The sequence below is a fragment of the Ictidomys tridecemlineatus genome, chromosome 1 (assembly GCF_052094955.1).
Source record: "Ictidomys tridecemlineatus isolate mIctTri1 chromosome 1, mIctTri1.hap1, whole genome shotgun sequence".
Lineage (NCBI taxonomy): Eukaryota > Metazoa > Chordata > Mammalia > Rodentia > Sciuridae > Ictidomys > Ictidomys tridecemlineatus.
The window spans coordinates 150,694,961-150,712,270 of NC_135477.1; the positions used below are offsets into that span (position 1 = coordinate 150,694,961).

Below are 17,310 nucleotides of genomic sequence, written 5' to 3' on the forward strand. Positions count from 1 at the left end.
AAGTTTTAAAATGTAGTCATACATTGCATAGTATGTTTCTGTCAGCCATAGACTATGTAGGTAATGATGGTCCCATGAGATTATACTATAGCTGAAAAATTCCTGTGGTCTTTAGTGTACCTTTTCTATGTTTAGAAAAGTTTAGATGTAGGGCTGGGATTGTGGCTCAGCGGTAGAGTGCTTGCCTAGCACAGGCGGAGCCCAGGTTCGATTGTCAGCATCACATAAAAATAAAGACATTGTGTTGTATCCATCTACACCTAAAAAAAAATAAATATTAAAAAAAGAAAGGTTTAGATGCATTGTTACATTCGTGTACAGCATCAATACAGTACCATGCTATGCCTTGGAACCTGTACTATATAGCGTGTGTTATAGGCTATATCATTCAGGTTTATGTAAAAACACTAAGATGTTTGCACAAAACAGAACTGTCTAACAATGCAGTTCTCACAACATCTTCCCACATTGTTAATTGACATATTACTATATAGAAAAAATACACATATACCCAATACTCAGGATGGCGATCATTATTACTTTGCCTGCTATTTTTATATACCTCTTTTATACCCAGGCTTCTTCAGTGTGCTCTCGGGAAGTCTAGTTTGGCTAGTGAAAATGGAGGTGAGCTGGGTGTGATGGCATACGCTGTAATCTCAATAGCTCAGGAGGCTGAGGCAGGAAGATGGCAAGTTCAAAGTCAAGCCTCAGCAATTTAGCAAGGCCCTAAGTAACTTAGTGAGACACTTTCTCAAAATAAAAAGTAAAAAGGGCTGAGCATGTGGCTTAGTGGTAAAGCGCCTCTGGATTCAATTCCCAGTACAAGGAAAAAGAAAAAAAAAAAAAGAGGAGGAGAAATTGATAGATTCTAAGTGATGAGAGGTTGGGTGTTAGAGTCAGATCTGGATTTGAATCCTGAAAACTGCTTTGTGACCTTGGTCAAGTCACTAAACTTTAAGCCTCGGTTTCACTTTCTGTGAAATGGGAATAATACTTCTACCATCAGGACTCAATGTAATGACACGTGTAAAGCACAGTGCCAATGCCTGGCATTCACTCCCTATTAGTAAAGCACAACCAATCTGAATATTAGCAACTATGGGCCATGACTCATCCAAAAGCTTAGAGAACACATTCCTGTGACCACAGAAACTTGGTCAAGAGACTGTGAGGGTTACTTCTCCCTCAGCTTGAATCCAGTAGGATTTAACCCCTGAAGTGGGAAAAGAAAGAAAGACAGGAAAAGAAAAGAAAGGAAAAATGGAGGGATTGTTCATTAGCAGAGAGAGGAAAGGGTTTAGATGTTCAGGTCATGACAGATCTTAAAGAGAGAATGCCTGGGAGGGGTCTGGAAAGCAGAATGGCAGATATCTCGTGGGATGGCTGGAATAGGGGCAGGTAGGACAGAGAAAGGACACCCACAGCCACAAGACCATCAGGAGCAAAGGTACCAAGGTGGGGATCCACCAGGCACTTTGGGGAGGGCCTGCCTGGAGCTCAGTGCAGCTGGAAAACAGCAGACATTTCTGGGGAGTGTGGACATGGGACTGGACAGAGCTGCAGAAGCCAGTCCTAAAGGGCCCTGAAGCCAGGCACGGTGGCGCAGCCTGTAATCCCACCAGCTCTGGCAGCTGAGGCAGGAAGATCCTGAGTTCAAAGCCAGCCTCAGCAAATGAAAGGAACTGAGAGAGACTCTGTGCCTTGCATTTTCTGGCACAAATGCAAGGCATTTTTAGAAACAGACTCTGTCTCTAAAAAAAAAAAAAAAAAAAAAAAAGAATTCTCAGTTTAAAGGGCCCTCAATGTCAGACTGAGGTGCCTGTGGATGGTGGGGAAAGAAAAGAGGTTTGTTTGTTTGTTTGTATTGGTATCAGGGATTGAATCTAGGGTGCTTGACCATTGAGACACATCTCCAGTCCTTTTTTATATTTTATTAGAGATAGGGTCTCACTGAGTTGCTTAGTGAATTGCTAAGTTGCTGAGGCTAGGTTTGAACTGGAGATCCTCCTGTCTCAGCCTTCTGTGTTGCAGGGATTACAAGACATGTGCCACTATTTCTAGTCTAATTTGAATGTTTTATTTATTTATTTATTTGCTTACTTACTTACTTACTTATTTTTTAGTTATAGATGGACACAATACCTTTATTTTATTTATTTATTTTTAGGTGGTGCTGAGAGTTGAACCCAGTGCCTCACACATGGTAGCAAGTGTTCTACCACTAAGCCCCAGCCCCAGCACGTGAATGTTTTATTTTTTTTTTTAATTTTTTTATTTTTTTTTGAGGAGAGAGAGAGAGAGAGAGAGAGAGAGAGAGAGAGAGAGAGAGAGAGAGAATTTTTAATATTTATTTTTTTTTAGTTCTCGGTGGACACAACATCTTTGTTGGTATGTGGTGCTGAGGATCGAACCCGGGCCGCACGCATGCCAGGCGAGCGCGCTACTGCTTGAGCCACATCCCCAGCCCCATGTGAATGTTTTAAAACCCCTTGTATAAGCCCCTTTATAAAGGCTCCTTATAAATATCCTCCCCTGTAAAAAAACATTTTGTGTCTCTACTATCCTCTTTTGGATCCTTGGCCTTAGTACAGTCATCTCTTGGTATCTGCAGGGGATTGATTCCAGGACCCTGGTGGATACCAAAATCCACAGATGCTCAAGTCTCTTCTAGCACTTGCCTAGCACATGTGAGGCACTAGGTTAGATCTTCAGCACCACATAAAAAACAAATAAACAAACAAATAAATAAAATAAAGGTAATGTGACCATCTACAACTAAAAATATTTTTTAAAATATAACAAATAGTGAGATGCAGCAGCACACACCTGTAATCCCAGCTGAGAGGCCAGCATAGGACGATCATGAGTTTGAGACCAGCTGGTGCAATTAGGGAGACCCTATCTCAAAATAAAAATTTAAAAAGCTGGGGATGTAGCTCAGTGGTAGAGTGCCACTGGGCTCAATTCTCAGTACTGCAATAAATAAATAAATTAAATGGCATGATATTTCATATAACCTATACACAACCTCCTTTATACTTTACATCATTTCTAGATGACTAATAATACCCAACACAATGTAAATGCTATGTTAATAGCTATTTTATTGTATTGTCTAGGGAATAATGACAAGGAAAAAAGTGTACATGTAAATATAGACTATTTTTTTCTGAGTATTTTTTTCTCTTTTTTCCCCTCTGTGGTACATCCTCAGCCCTTAATTTTTTTTTTTTTTTTTGTACTGGGGATTTGCCACTGACCTAAATCCCCAGTCCTTTTTATTTCTTATTTTGAGATAAAGCCTTGCCAAGTTGCTGAGGGTCTTGCTAAGTTTCCCAGTCCAACCTGAAATTTTTGACCTTCCTACTTCAGCTTCCTAGGTGGTTAAGATTACAGACCTGTGTCCTCACAGCCTGATTTTTTTTGAATAATTTCAATATGCAGTTGGTTGATCTGTGTGGAAACTGAACCTACTAAGGCAGGGGGCAGATTACTTATCTGCTTACATGTCAACAAAGTCATCCTGTTATCATTCCTATTTCATTAAAACTTTTCAAAGAATTCTCATTGTTTTTAAGATTAAGATCTATATTATTTATTGCAGTATAATAGATTACTCTATAACTTAATTCCTTTATATAATGACCATTTAGCTCAGTGGGAGAGCACATGAAGTCTCTGGATTTGATCCCTGGCATTGCAAAAACAAACAAACAAACAAACAACAACAACAAAAAAACACAAAAAAACCACCAAAAAACCCCCAATCATTTGGCTGGCCAATGAAGTTCAGAATAAATTACTCACAGGTACTTGTTAAGGCATAGTAAGGTGGACTTTATTTAGAAAAATCATGATTGATACAGGGATCACTGCAATGGGGTCTTGTAGTAGGAGAAAGAGATTGGGATTAACCCTGAGTACAGCACGGGCAGGTGGGAATTTATAGCCAAAGAGCAGGGTGAGTGTCAGGGCATAGAAAAGGACAAAGAGGAAACAACAGGGAGAGGGGGATTCTGGCTAAACAGACCTAACAAGATTCTTGCTTATAACAGGCCAGGGTGATCAGACATCACCTGGGGGATGGTGGAGGGTGAGGAACCTGATCAGATATTGAGGTTGATCAGATACTGAGTGAAGGGAGTTCCTGCTAAACTGACTTAGCAGGGTTCTTTGCTAAAACTGGATTTTATAAGAAGCACACATGGGCCTAGGAGAAGGTTCAGGAGCCTGACTGAAAGTTTGTCCATGCAAAAAATCTTTGTCCTTGGTTAGGAGACGTCTATTTCTCTCAAGAGTCTTTCTTTAGAGCTGTTTGAGTATTCCCACTACATGTCAGATGTTTTCCCTCAGAGCTGTAGATCCAAGGGAGAAAGACTGAAGCTGCAATGTCTTCCATGATTTACTGCCAGAAGTCACATTCCACTCACCTCTGCCTTGTTCTGTTTGTTAGAGGTGAGTCACCAAGTATAGCTCATGCTTAGAAGAAGAGTGGAGATTAAACCTGACATCTTAAAAGGAGGACATTAAAAAATATATATGGAAACAGGCACAGTGACGCACGCCTGTAATCCCATGGCTCAGAGGCTGAGGCAGGGGGATGGAGAGTTCAACTCAGCCTCAGCAACTTAGCAAGGCCTTAAGCAACTTAGTGAGACCCTGTCTCTAGGTCAAATACAAAAAAGGGCCGGGAATGTGGCTCAGTGGTTAAGCACCCTGGGTTCAATCCCTGGTACCAAATAAATTAATAATGATGGGGCTGGCGTTATAGCTCAGAATAGAGTGGGTACCTAGCATGCCGGAGGCCATGGGTCCCATCCCTAACACTACCTTCAAAAAAAAAAAAAAAAAAAAAGCTAACTGGGAATTAAGCTATGCAGGTGGGTGGTAGCTGAGAGAGTGAGGGTGTGGCACTGTGTTTGATTCCCAGCACCGAAACAGAACAAAAGAAAAAAACATAATCATGGTCTCACGCTAGGTACCAAGGACTCAATATGATCAATAAGACCCAGTTCTTGACCCCAAAGAGCTTCTAGTGTAAAAAAGAGAAGATAGAAAATTAAACAGTTCATCATAACACAGTATATATATTTAAAAAAATTTTGTCGATAAACCTTTATTTATTTATATGCAGTGCTGAGAATCAAACTCAGTGCCTCACACATGCCAGGCAAGTAATCTACAGCTGAGCCACTACCCCAGCCCATAACACGTATATCAAGGCCAATACTAGAGGGGAAGATAGGAACTATGGGAAGACGCACCCCCAATGTAAATGAAACTTTCTGGGCTGGCAGTGTAGCTCATTGGTAGAATGTGTGCCTAGCACGCTCAAGGCCTTGGATATGGATCCCTTTGGGGGGGGGAGGAGTCACTTCTTCAAGGTCACTTCTTCAAGAAGGAAACAATACACTCTGGTTGCCCTGGTATTTTCCCTTACAGCACTTTATCACAATCACAATGAGTAACAGGTGTTCAGGACTTCTTTGGACTGTGTCTCATTCTATATAGTAGAAGCCAAGGAAAAATTAATTTATTTTCCCATACTCCCTAGGAACCCCATTCTCTGTCCTACCCTAACAGTCCTGGAGCTGCTTAGTCAGACTTTTAGACCTTCAGAATATATGTTCATCAGTTGTAAATAACAGATATCCAAATAAAATCTCACAGAAAATAGTGAATTTATTTATTTATTTTTTTGGTACTGGTGGTTGAACCCAAACCACAGAGCCACATCATTTATATATATATGTGCTGAGGCTGGCTTTGAACTCATGATCTTCCTGCCTCAGTCTCCTGAGATGCTGGTATTACAGATGTGCGCTGCTGTGCATGCTGACTTAGGCAATTTTAAAGTCCAGACATAGATTAGGCTTCAGGAACAGATGGATCCTGAGGCCAAAATGGGGTCAAGACTCATTTTGTCTTCTGTTTTCTTCCCTGATTCCATTCTCTGGCAGGTGTTCCTCAATAGGTGAGAAAGAAAGCCACTACCAGCTATGGGCTCAAGACCTTCTTATTTTCTCATTTAGCAATGCCTTCTTCTCCTCCTTCTTCAATAATTTTTTTAGTTGTAGATGGACATAATATCTTTATTTTATTTTATTTCTTTTTATGTGGTGCTGAGGATAGAACACAGTGCCTCACACATGCTAGGCAACCGCTCTACCACTGAGCCACAACCCCAGCCCCTAGCAATTCCTTCTTAAATCTTCTAGGAAAAGCCAGGAGGGTGGAGGTCACCCTTACCTGGATCAAATAAATTAAGGGTGGGGTTCTTCAAGGAAAATCCTACTACAGGAAGAAGGGAAAATAGATAATGTGAGATAAAATAATCTATAATTATGATAGCTGGTGATTCTGTGAGACTTTAACTTCATAATAAATCATTCCCAAACTTAGTGACCTAAAATTATTCTCTTTTATAATTCTGTAGATTAGCTGGGTTTAGCTTGGCAGTTTTGCTGCTCTCCTCTAGGGCTGCTTGTGCTGTGGATTGGCTGTGCTGAGGCTCTAACATGGCCTCCTTCACATCTATGGAACTAGCTGTTGCGATCAGTTTCCACACGGTGTACCATATCTTCATGGTCTAACCTAGATTTCCTTTCTGGGTGGCACTCAGGTAGAGTGGAAGGACTAGAAGCTGCAAGGGCTATTAAGTCCTAGCCTTCGAAGTCACCTAATATCATGTCATTGCATTCTCTGATCAACACCAATTCCAGGCCAGCCCAGATTCAAGGGATTAGGAAACAGATGTTGGGTGATGAGAGTAGTGACAGTCACATTGCGAAAAAGAACCCAAGGAGAAAAGATTCCTAGAAGGCCATTATTTTAACAATCTATTTGACCCCACAACTAACCTCTTCAAAGTCCTTTCACTAACCCTCTTCCCATCTCAGCAACCTGGTTCCTTTGACCTCCATAACCATTAGAGGCTCATCTTCTTCAAGAAGTCTTTCCTAGCAGCAGGGCGTAGCGGCCCATGTCTGTAATTCCAGTTTCTTAGGAGGTTAAAGCAGGAAGATCGCCAAGTTTGAGGCCAGCCTGGGCAATTTAGCAAGATTGTCTAAAATTAAAATTTAAAAATGGGCTGGGGATACAATTTGGTAGTAGAGTACTTGCTTAATATGTATGTGGCTCTGAGTCTGATCCCTAGCTCTGCAACAAAATACAACAAACAAACATAATCGTTGGGCGCAGTGGCGCCTGCCTATAATCCCAGCAGCTCGGAAGGCTGAGGCAGGAGGATAGTGAGTTCAAAATCAGCCTCAGCAACTTAGTGAGGCCCTAAGCAACTCAACTAGAACTTGTCTATAAATAAAATATATTTAAAAAAATAAAAGGGCTAGGGATGTGGCTCAGCAGTTAAGCACCCCTAGGTTCAATCCGTGGTACCAAAACTACAACTACAAAACAAAAACAAAAACAAAAAACCACATAATCATGGTCCTATGCTAGGTACTAGGAACACAGTATGATAAATAAGACCCATTTGTGTGTGTGTGTGTGTGTGTGTGTGTGTTACTGAGGAATAAACCTAGGGGTGCTTTACCACTGAGCTACATCCTCAGTCCTTTTTTTTAAAAAAATATTTTTTAGTTGTAGGTGGACACAATACCTTTATTTTATTTACTTTTATGTGGTGCTGAGGATCGAACCCAGGGCCTCGCACATGCTAAGCAAGCACTCTACCGCTGAGCCACAACTCCAGCGCCGCCCCCCTCTTTTTTTTTAATATTTACTTTTTTTAGTTATAGACACAATATATTTTATTTTTTTATGTAGTGCTGAGGATGGAACCCGGGGCCTCGGCATACTAGTGTGCACTGTACCTCTGAGCCACAACCCCAGCCCCTCCTCAGTCCTTTTTAATTTTTTATAACTCACTAAGCTGCCGAGGTTCTAAATTGCTAAGGCTAGCTTGGTTGTGATTCTCCTGCCTCAGCCTCCTGAATTGTTGGGATTATAGGCATGTGCTACTACCCCTGGATTCCAGCCCTTATTATTTTTTTTATTTTGAGATAGAGTTTTATTAAGTTGCTCAGGCAGACATTGGAGTCCTACTGTCTCAGCCCTCCAAGTAGCTGAGATTACAGGCTTGTGTCATTATGTTGGGTTTAAAACCCAGTTCTTACTCTCAAAGAGCTTCTAATGTTGCCAGTCTGATAGAACACACCTGTAATCCTAATCACCTGGGAGTCTGAGGCAGAAGAATCATAAGTTTGAGGTCAGCTTCTAAAACTTAGTGAGACCCTGTCTCAAAATAAAAAATCAAAAGTGCTTGTAACAATTATAATGCACCAATTAAAAAAGTGGAAAGAGGAAAAATAAATTAAAAGGGGCTGTGAATATAGCTCAGTAGTAGGGTAGCCCTGGGTTCAATCCCTAGTACTGCCAGAAAAACAAAACATAAACAAAAGTTTCTAATCTAAAAAGGGGATAGGAAATCAGGGAATTAAATAGATTATTTTAACAGTGTATTAAGGGCAATGCTAGAGGGGGATGAAGTTAATCTGGAATCATAGAAGGGCAGCCAAGTCCATCTTGAGGTGGAAGGAAGATTTTAGGATGAGAGGACTTAAAAAAAAAATTGTGTTGCAGTGCTATGGATAGAACTCAGGGCCTCCTGCATGCTAGGCAAGTGTTCTGCCACTGACCTATGTCTTCATCCTCTAGGCAGAACTCTTGATTGGAAGCCACTGAAATCCAACTCAAACTGATTTAAGTAAGTCACAACTGAAAAGTCCTAGGAATATCAGCTTCAGGCATGACTAAATCCAGGTATTCATCACAAATAGTCTGTTTTCATTTCTCAGATTATTTCTCTGTTTGCTTAATTCTCAGGCAGATTGTCCTTATGGTAGGCAAGGATTGCCCTAATAGCTCCTGACTTATTATTCTAATTGTCCAGGCTGGGATTCATGCTCACCTTATGGAATCAGGGAGTGGGATTAATCCCTCCAAATCAGTTTGGTGTCCAGGTGCTTGTCTAGAATACACAAAGCCCTAGGTTTACTTTCTTCCTCTCTCTCTCTCTCTCATACTGAGGATTGAACTTATCAGATGGTTTACCATTGAATTACATCCCCTATCTTTTATTTTTTAAGACAGGGTCTTGTTAAGTTGCTTAGGGCCTTGCTAAGTTGCTGGTGCTGGCCTTGAAATTGTGATCTTCTTGCCATGGCCTCCCAAATCACTGGAATTACATGCATGCACCACTATGCCTGGCTCTGGATTTACTCTTTAGCATTGCAACAAATGAAAGGAAACAAGAATGGAGAAGTGCCTTAAAATAAAACAATAAAAGTTGCTGAACAGGCCAGGCATCAAGTTGCTCCTAGGCAGGAGATTAAATGAAAACCCTCCTAGAAAGATGTTCTCTGCTGTACACTCAGAAAAATGAGAAATTATACCCCACCTGATTCAAATGTAAAAAAAAAAAAAGAAAAAAAGAAAGATGTTCTCTGAAGGAAAATGTCCTAGGGGAAGGGCAAAGCATCCTTGGAAAGTGGAGATAGCAGACATTTAAAGAAAGAATGGGGTCAAACATCTCCAAGTCTACTTAGATGCAAAAGCTTTGTCAAGACTTTGTCTCCCACTTCATCCTGTGAAATCAAAAGTTTTCCACTTGTCTTGAGGGTTAAATGAAATATCAAATACAGAGGTTCAAAAAAAAAAATCTCCCTATTCTCTTCGGCATTAAATCAAACTTCTAGGTCCTAAAGCAGGTGTACCTTGCCCTACAGCCAAGGAGCATTCTCCACCTAGTGGCCATTGTAGTCACTGTGCTGTAGAGTTGGCCAGTTTAAGAAGTGATTGACATTCCCAGACTGATGAAGCACCATGTATGGACAGTGAACTGGGGAGTGTCAGAAAATGACTATCTGGACTTTCTTTGTAATGCTGGAATTAAAACAGGGCAGAGTAGATGAGGTTGTTAGGTTGGGGGAGAGATTTTTTCCTAATGTGTCACTGAGTGGCATGCAGGGCAGGGTAGAGTAGGAGAACAGCTCATCTGGCAGGGGGTGCTGTCAGGGAAGGGGGTTTCTTCTTCATATGCTTTATCTGCTTTGGGAAAGAACCCTGTCCATCCTACTTTAAGACTCCAGGTGTAAACTATGATTTCTTCCAGTTTCTTTTATAGTGATTCTGTAATCAGGCCTCTCATGAAGCTAGTGGTGGTACTCAGACCAACACTGAGGGTCTCTTGAATCCCAGGTCAGTCTTTCTATGTCATCCCTCATGGTTGCTACATAGGTACATGTATAGGTCTGTCTGCACTAGGGGGTTATAAATGCTTGCTTTGCATCTAGCTCTGGGATGGGATACATTCCAATTCATCTTTGTTTTGGTACCAGGGATTGGGCCCAGGGTGCTTAGCTAGCTCTCTTTTTTTTAATACTTTAGTTGGAGACAGGGTCTTATTAAATTGCTTAAGAGCTCACTAAGTTGCTGAGGCTGACTTTGAACTTGTGATCCTCCTGCCTCAGCCTCCTAAGCCACTGGGATTACAAGCATGGCCACTGAGCCTGGCTTTCTTTCTTTCTTTTTTTTCTTCCAGTACTGGGAATTGAACCCAGGGCCTCACTCCTGCTAGGCAAAATTCTATACTCCATTTCATCTTGTTTATGTTTTACACATGGTTCCATTTCTTCTCAGTTGTCATTGATTGCAGAGCCTGGGATAAGCCAGGGTTCTTTAGTTATGGAAGATGACTTTAGGGTTCAGGGAAGAACTTCTGTGGGCATGGGGATACATGCCTGTAATCTCAGCAATTTGGGAATCAGAGGTGAAAGAATCTCAAGTTCCAGGCCGGCCTTGGGAATACAGTGAGACCCAGTCTCAAAAATATAAAAGGCTGTAGATGTAGCTCAGGAGTAAAGCCCCTCTGGGTTTGATCCCCTATATGACAAAACAAACAAAAAGCCCCCACCTCTGGTTAATATATTGCCTTTCCCCTTAGTTAGATTTCCTTAGTTAGATTGAATTAGGTTTCTGGCATTTATCACAAATCACTGAATCCTAACACAGGGGACCATGAGAGATGTCATCTTCTTATGGCCTCACTTCCTCTGGGGGCCCAGGACTTACTTTAGGCCAACAATAAAAATGACATTAGCTGTCAATTATATGGTATTTGTCACATGTCAGGTGTTTAAGACTTCATTTTTGTTGTTGTTTGTTTTGGTGGCACTGAGGGTTTACCTGAGAGATGCCCCACCATTAAGCTATATCCCCAGCTCTTTCTGATTTTTTTTTTTAAAGAGAGAGTGAGAGAGAATTTTTAATATTTATTTTTTAGTTTTTGGCAGACACAACATCTTTGTTTGTATGTGGTGCTGAGGATCGAACCTGGGCCGCACGCCAGGCGAGCGTGCCACCGCTTGAGCCACATCCCCAGCCCAGCTCTTTCTGATTTTTGAGACAGAGTCTTGCATTAAGTTGTTGAGGCTGGATTTGAACTTGATTCTTTGCCTTAGCTTCAGGATTACAGGAGCGTGCTACCAGGTGTGGCTCATATTTAACTTTTAAATTCTTATAATAATCCATAGATATTCATGTTTCACTCTGAAGTAGAAGTTGACTAAACCAGGTATGCATGGCTTTGCAAAGTGCGTGCTGGGACCTGAACCCTGGCTGCCTGGTTTGAGAGCCTGAACTTGCCATTGCACCAGACTGCCTCTTCAGGGATGATACTTCTCTGAGACCTTCACTGGCTTCTAGAACCATGGGCAAGAGCTCCCTCTGATGTCTGCAGGCTGTATTATGGGTCCTGCCCACTAACATCTGATATAATCCAAGCCTAGAGAAATTCAAACCTGATATTAGGGGTGTTGAGAATAAGTGGTCCTGTGATTTGAAGTCAGGACCACTGGGTTCAAATTCCTGGGTATCATCAGAATGGCTAAAATCAAGAATACCAGTGCTGACAAGGATGTGGAACCATTGCTTGGTGGGAATATTAAGTTGGTAGAACCACTTCAAAAAACCATTTGGCAAGGGCTGGAGTTATGGCTCAGCGGTAGAGTGCTCATCTAGCACATGTGAGGCCCTGGGTTCAATCCTCAGCACCACATAAAAATAAAATAAAGGTATTGTGTCCGATTAAAAAAAAAAACCATCTGGCAGTACCTAGACAAGCAAAAACCACATATAAGCCAAAAAACATCCAAGACCAAACCCAAACAACAACAAACCCAAAATAAACACAAATAACAAAAACCAAACCTACTCTATAATTCTACTCCTGAGAACATGAGTGCACATGTGTACCAAATAACATGCACAGAATTTTTCATGGCAACTTTATTTGTAATAGCCCCAAACAGAAAATGATCATAATTTCCATCAGCAGTAGAAAGGCTAAACTATAGTAGATTTAAATAATGGATTACTACATAGCATAAAAATGAATTCTTAAGTCTCAGATATAAAACTGGGCAAAAGAGGATGTAAAATTCCATTTTTATAAAACTCAAGAGCTGGCAGGCTTATCCATAGTGATAAAAGTCAAAATAATGGTACTTCTGAGGGATTGTGACTAATTAGAGGAATGAGGAAAACTCTGGAAGGTTGGCAATATTCTGTATCTTGTTTTGCAGTTCTGGGGACTGAACCTAGGGTCTTGGGCATGCTAGTTGAGAGCTCTACCAATGAGTTACACCCCAGCCTGACATTCTATATCCTGACCTGGAAGGTAACTGCCTAGAGGCCAACATATATGTAAGGGCTTGTCATTCTAAAAACTGGCATACATAACTAAACAGATACTGTATCCCAAACTGAGGGTGGGGAAGAGAATGGTTATTAAATAAAAACAATTCCTAGGTCTAGTGGAGAACTATTTTTGTCTTTTAACATGGTAAGAGCCCTATAATTTTCTTTCTAGGGTCACATCTCTTCCTTTCTCAATGTGTTTCAGATATAGCTGCTGTCTTCCCAGGCTTTAGATATATGACCCAGGCCCCAAATTAGAGCACTCATTCCCCTGACCAGTGACTGGTTCAGGAATGTAAACAGGACTAAGCTGTCTAATGAGTTTGACTAGTAAAGGTATTTTTTCCACTGTTGTTACTGATATATCAGGATATAAACCTAGAGTGCCCAGTGGCTACTTTGTCAACTTTTGGAAAGAGTTTGCCCAAGAAAGAGGCTGCACAGAAAAAAATGATATTCCAGATGAAACTGTGCACTGTCAACTAGGCATGGTGGTGCACGCCTGTAATCCCTGTAGCTTGGGAGGCTGAGGCAGGAGAATCCCAAGTTCAAAGCCAGCCTCAGCAACTCAGCGAGGCACTAAATAACTCAGTGAGACCCTGTCTTTAAATAAAATATGAAAAAGAGCTTGGGGATGTGGCTCAGTGGTTAAGCACCCCTGGGTTTAATACTTGATACAAAAAAAAAAAAAGTGTGCACTGTGTTACAACTTGAATCTAGCTATCATTGGGCTTGGCGTTTTCATTAAGTGGACCAATTAAATTTTTTTTTTTTTTTAGTTAACCACTTTGATTTGATTTTCTTAGTTATAACTGTAGTCTACTACACTGAATATTAGATAAAATTCTGGGCTGTATGGGGGGGGTCTTGGAATGTAAAATAAACATTGAGCCTTGTCTGAATTATTTGTGGATGTTGCTGCTGCTCTTGCCATGAGTGGCTGCTTGCTCTGAGACGATGACACTGCCACAGATCATGTGAGAAGGATTCTGAACCACAAATCTAGAAGTGGATTCTATTTCCCATTTAGCTACTTCTTAGAGGTAAGATCTTGGCAAATCACTATTATAACTCATTGAGACTTGTTCCTTCTCTAAATGAAATATAATTATCTAACTCAAGAAGTATTTATGGCTGGGTGTGGTGGCACATACTTATAATCCCAGAGGTTCAGGAGGCTGAGGCAGGAGGATCAAGAGTTAAAAGCCAGCCCCAGCAACTTATTGAGGCCTTATGTGGATATGACTAAGTGGTTAAATGCCCCTGGGTTCAATCCTGGTACCCCTCCCATCCCTGCAAAAAAAAAAAAAAAAAAAAAAAGAAAAGAAAAAAAGAAGAGAGTTATGTAGATCAAATGCTAGTTTCCCAACTTCTCCGCTTTTTCATACTCTTGCTGAGTTATTTTTTGCATCCTTGGGTATTACCACAACACTCATTACAATTTTGTCATAATGCTCTTTAATAGAGTTCACCTCTGGTGTCCCCACACTAATGCTGGTTGCACAGTTGGCAGGGATTCCTGAATTCAGACAAAGAGGTCCCGCAGGTCAAGGGTTTATGGTAGGGCAGTCCATTCCACCCCTTCACCCTTCACTTCCCTGCCTGGAAACTTCCTGGACATTGCAGAAGAGCTCTGGGGAAGAGAGGAAGACACAGCTCAATAGAGTGCTTGTCTAGTGTGTGTAAGATCCTGAATTCAATCCCTGGTAAAACACGCAGCCCCCACGGACCTCTAGGGGGACACTGCTGAGGCAGTCTGAGGTTGAACATCTACCCTGGGAATATGTAGAGCCTTTCACAGCTGGCCAGGAGCAGGTGCCTAGGGACTTTTTGCTGAGTGAATAATAGGAATTGGGGGTGCTTGGTTCTGGTTGTCTGCAACAAAGGTTGGACAAAAGGTTCCTGAGGCCATGACACTCTTTCACTCCCCCCACCCCCGCCATTTGTGGGTCACAGAAAAGGTCTTTCTAAGAACCACCAAGCCTGTAGTCCCAATGGAACAAAACTATCACTGGGTAAGAGCTAAGCAAGAAAAGGCTCTCTCTCCTTATACACTCCTGTTCATTCATTCAACCAACACTCATGACCTGGCACTCTGAACACGAGAGCAGTGGAGAAGAACTTCAGAGAGCCTTGTGGGACAAAACCACCCAAAATCCTCCAAAGACCTCCAGGAAGCCCCATGTGAAGGGGGAGGTAGATGAGTAGATGAAATTTGGGGCACGTGGGAGACTTTTAGTGGTCCAAGCAATCTGGATATCTGTCTCTATCCCAATCCTAAAATCAGACTGAGGACCCTGGGGGTCTGAGTGTGGGGGAAGAGGTGTTAAGACATACTTATCAGGTGTGATAGCACATACCTGTAATCCCAGTGACTCTGGAGGATGAGGCAGAAGGATCTCAAGTTCAAGGCCAGACTCAGCAATGTAGCAAGGCCCTAAGTAACTTAGCAAGGATCTGTCTCAAGAGATAAAGTGATAAAGGGCCTCTGGGTTCAACCCCCCCCCCCTTACTCCCCGCAAAAAAAAAAAAGATGGATACGCTAGATTCAATAGCAACATGTCCCCAAACCCCAGGTCTGTTAAGTTGTATTCTGGCTCAAAGAAGAGATTCTTTATTTGAATGATTCAGTGACCAAGAGAGCATAAGCACACATACACACATACCCACGCACAATATGCAAAGGCATTTCACAGGTAAGGGATAGGAAGTGAGAGAGGGGGCCACAAAAGCAGCTGGAGGCTTCTTTAACCCAATGAAGGGGGCCTCAGATGGAGACACTCCCTGGAATTCTTGTTCGAAAGCTATAAGAAAAAATGCACTCCTAGTGAAGTTCCAGGCCACAAGTCACAGCAGAGTTAGAGAAATCTGGGTTTGAGGCCTGGAAAAATCTGTAGATTTTCCTCACTGTAGAAAATCTGTATCAGCTCCCCATTTCTTTTCCTGGAGACCTATGACTCCCTGGTACTCAAGGATCTCCCCACGGGTGAGGGAAGGATAGCACCACAGCCGCCTGGTGTGGGGTGGTCTATAGGGGAAATGGGCTCCACAGGGCCATAGGGCAGCAGTGAACTTATCAGCTGGCTGGCATGAGGCAGTTTGCCTTTCAAAGCACAGAATCCTCAAGGAAGGTGGCAGGTGGGGACTTTCCCACATGACCGAGTGTTGGAGCACCTCTGATGGGAGGTGAAGGTTCTCATTGGAGCTTTCCATGGTCCCACTGGGTATGGAGGCCTCCTCCGGCTTCAGCTTGTCATTAGCTGCTACAAATCCTTAGCACCATTCAGGAACTGTGGAAATGGGCAGGAGGGACAGCAAGACTCTGCTGTGACTGTGTCAGTGCTCCAGGAAGGAGATGTCACACTTGGCAGAAACCTGTATAGTTGGCCAGCATCTGACTCAAGGCTCAAGAGAGCCTGCACATTTTGCAGAGAGGGGGAGTGTCACATTGGCTCTAAGCTCGCATGTGGTGTCCATTTCCACCTACTGTCTCCTGCCCTGGCAAATCTGCATGAAGACTATAGGAGTCGTCTGGAGCTGAGGGACAACTCTGTTTTTTAGCTGTAAGAACTGACCCCAAACTGACTTTTAGAGAAAAAGCAGGTGCTGGGGCCACAGGACGTGAGGCCCAGTAGGGCTGAGGAAGAGGAAAAGCCATCCTCCAATCTACCACCCACGTCATCTCAAGACCCCTGCTTCCCCGTCATGACCAACAGGACCCATACCACAGGGTGGAGCGGGTGCAGGTTTGCCTGGACCTATCAGAGGCTGTCTGTGGCCCAATTCTTCCTCTGGGCTACTTATTCTCCTACTGTAAGAAAGGAGGAAGAGGGAGCCAGGGGCTGACCACAGTCATAGGAAGCTGGCTCTTGGCTGGTCCAGTGTGGAGTGCTAGACAGAAACCTCTAGTCTTCTAAGGTGCTTGAGTCTTTCTGAGTGGGTTGCCTTTGTACTGGAATCTGGCCCAAGGGTGATACCATTGTTTTTGGTGACCTGAAATGAGAACCAACAAAGCACAGGATCAGTGTGTGGCATGCTGTTAATGAGGTGTCAAGTCCCTTATTCTAATGGTAGCATGGCTCTTCAAGTACCTGGGAAGAGGAAGCAGGGCGGCTTTCCTCTACAAGGTCTGCTGAATGCAGGACAGGATGGATGGTGCACACTTTCCATTATCCTATTTCATTCTTGTGGTAATTCTGAATCCCCATTTTACACACAAGTAAACTAAAGTTCAGAAAATTTAAAGGGCTGGCCCAAAGTAAGTTTTTTAGTGGTAGATTCAGGACTGCAGCCCATGCCCTTCTGCTATACCAAACCATTTACTTTGCCTACTTGGCCTGGATACTTACCCTACCAACCTTATTCCACACCATTCTCCCCCTCACATTCAATCAAATGTGGCTCTCCTGTCACTCTCTAACCCATTTTCTAGGGACATAGTACCATTTGATATTGCCTCACTTGTTTATGGATTTGTTTAGGATCTGTTTCTATTTCTAGAGGGAGGAACCAAAGTATCAGAGACAACACTGGTCCTGGTGCCTATTGTATCCCCAGTCTCTAAAACAGAGCCCAGCACATAATAGGTGT

General features: G+C 42.4%; 1 protein-coding gene and 1 long non-coding RNA gene across 7 annotated transcripts in view; both read right to left on the bottom strand.

Moving 5' to 3' along the window:
* Nucleotides 1–14,161: 14,161 nt before the first annotated feature.
* On the bottom strand, nucleotides 14,162–16,400 carry LOC110598908 (uncharacterized). The gene is made up of 2 exons (XR_002484792.3): nucleotides 15,081–16,400; nucleotides 14,162–14,353 (listed from the first exon to the last, which is right to left on the bottom strand). It is a non-coding gene; the product is annotated as an uncharacterized LOC110598908 (long non-coding RNA).
* A 27-nt stretch (nucleotides 16,401–16,427) lies between these two features.
* Znf346 (zinc finger protein 346) overlaps nucleotides 16,428–17,310 on the bottom strand; it is a 52,519-nt gene continuing 51,636 nt past the window's right edge. For 4 of the 6 annotated variants that reach the window (XM_040272508.2, XM_078049398.1, XM_021731586.3 and 1 more), the window contains one exon: nucleotides 16,428–16,713. In XM_040272508.2, the coding sequence (XP_040128442.1) occupies nucleotides 16,626–16,713 (88 nt within the window). In that variant the 3' untranslated portion in view covers nucleotides 16,428–16,625. The remainder of the gene's footprint in view (nucleotides 16,714–17,310) is intronic. The other 2 variants (XR_002484791.3, XR_013438723.1) reach the window with 1 other exon arrangement.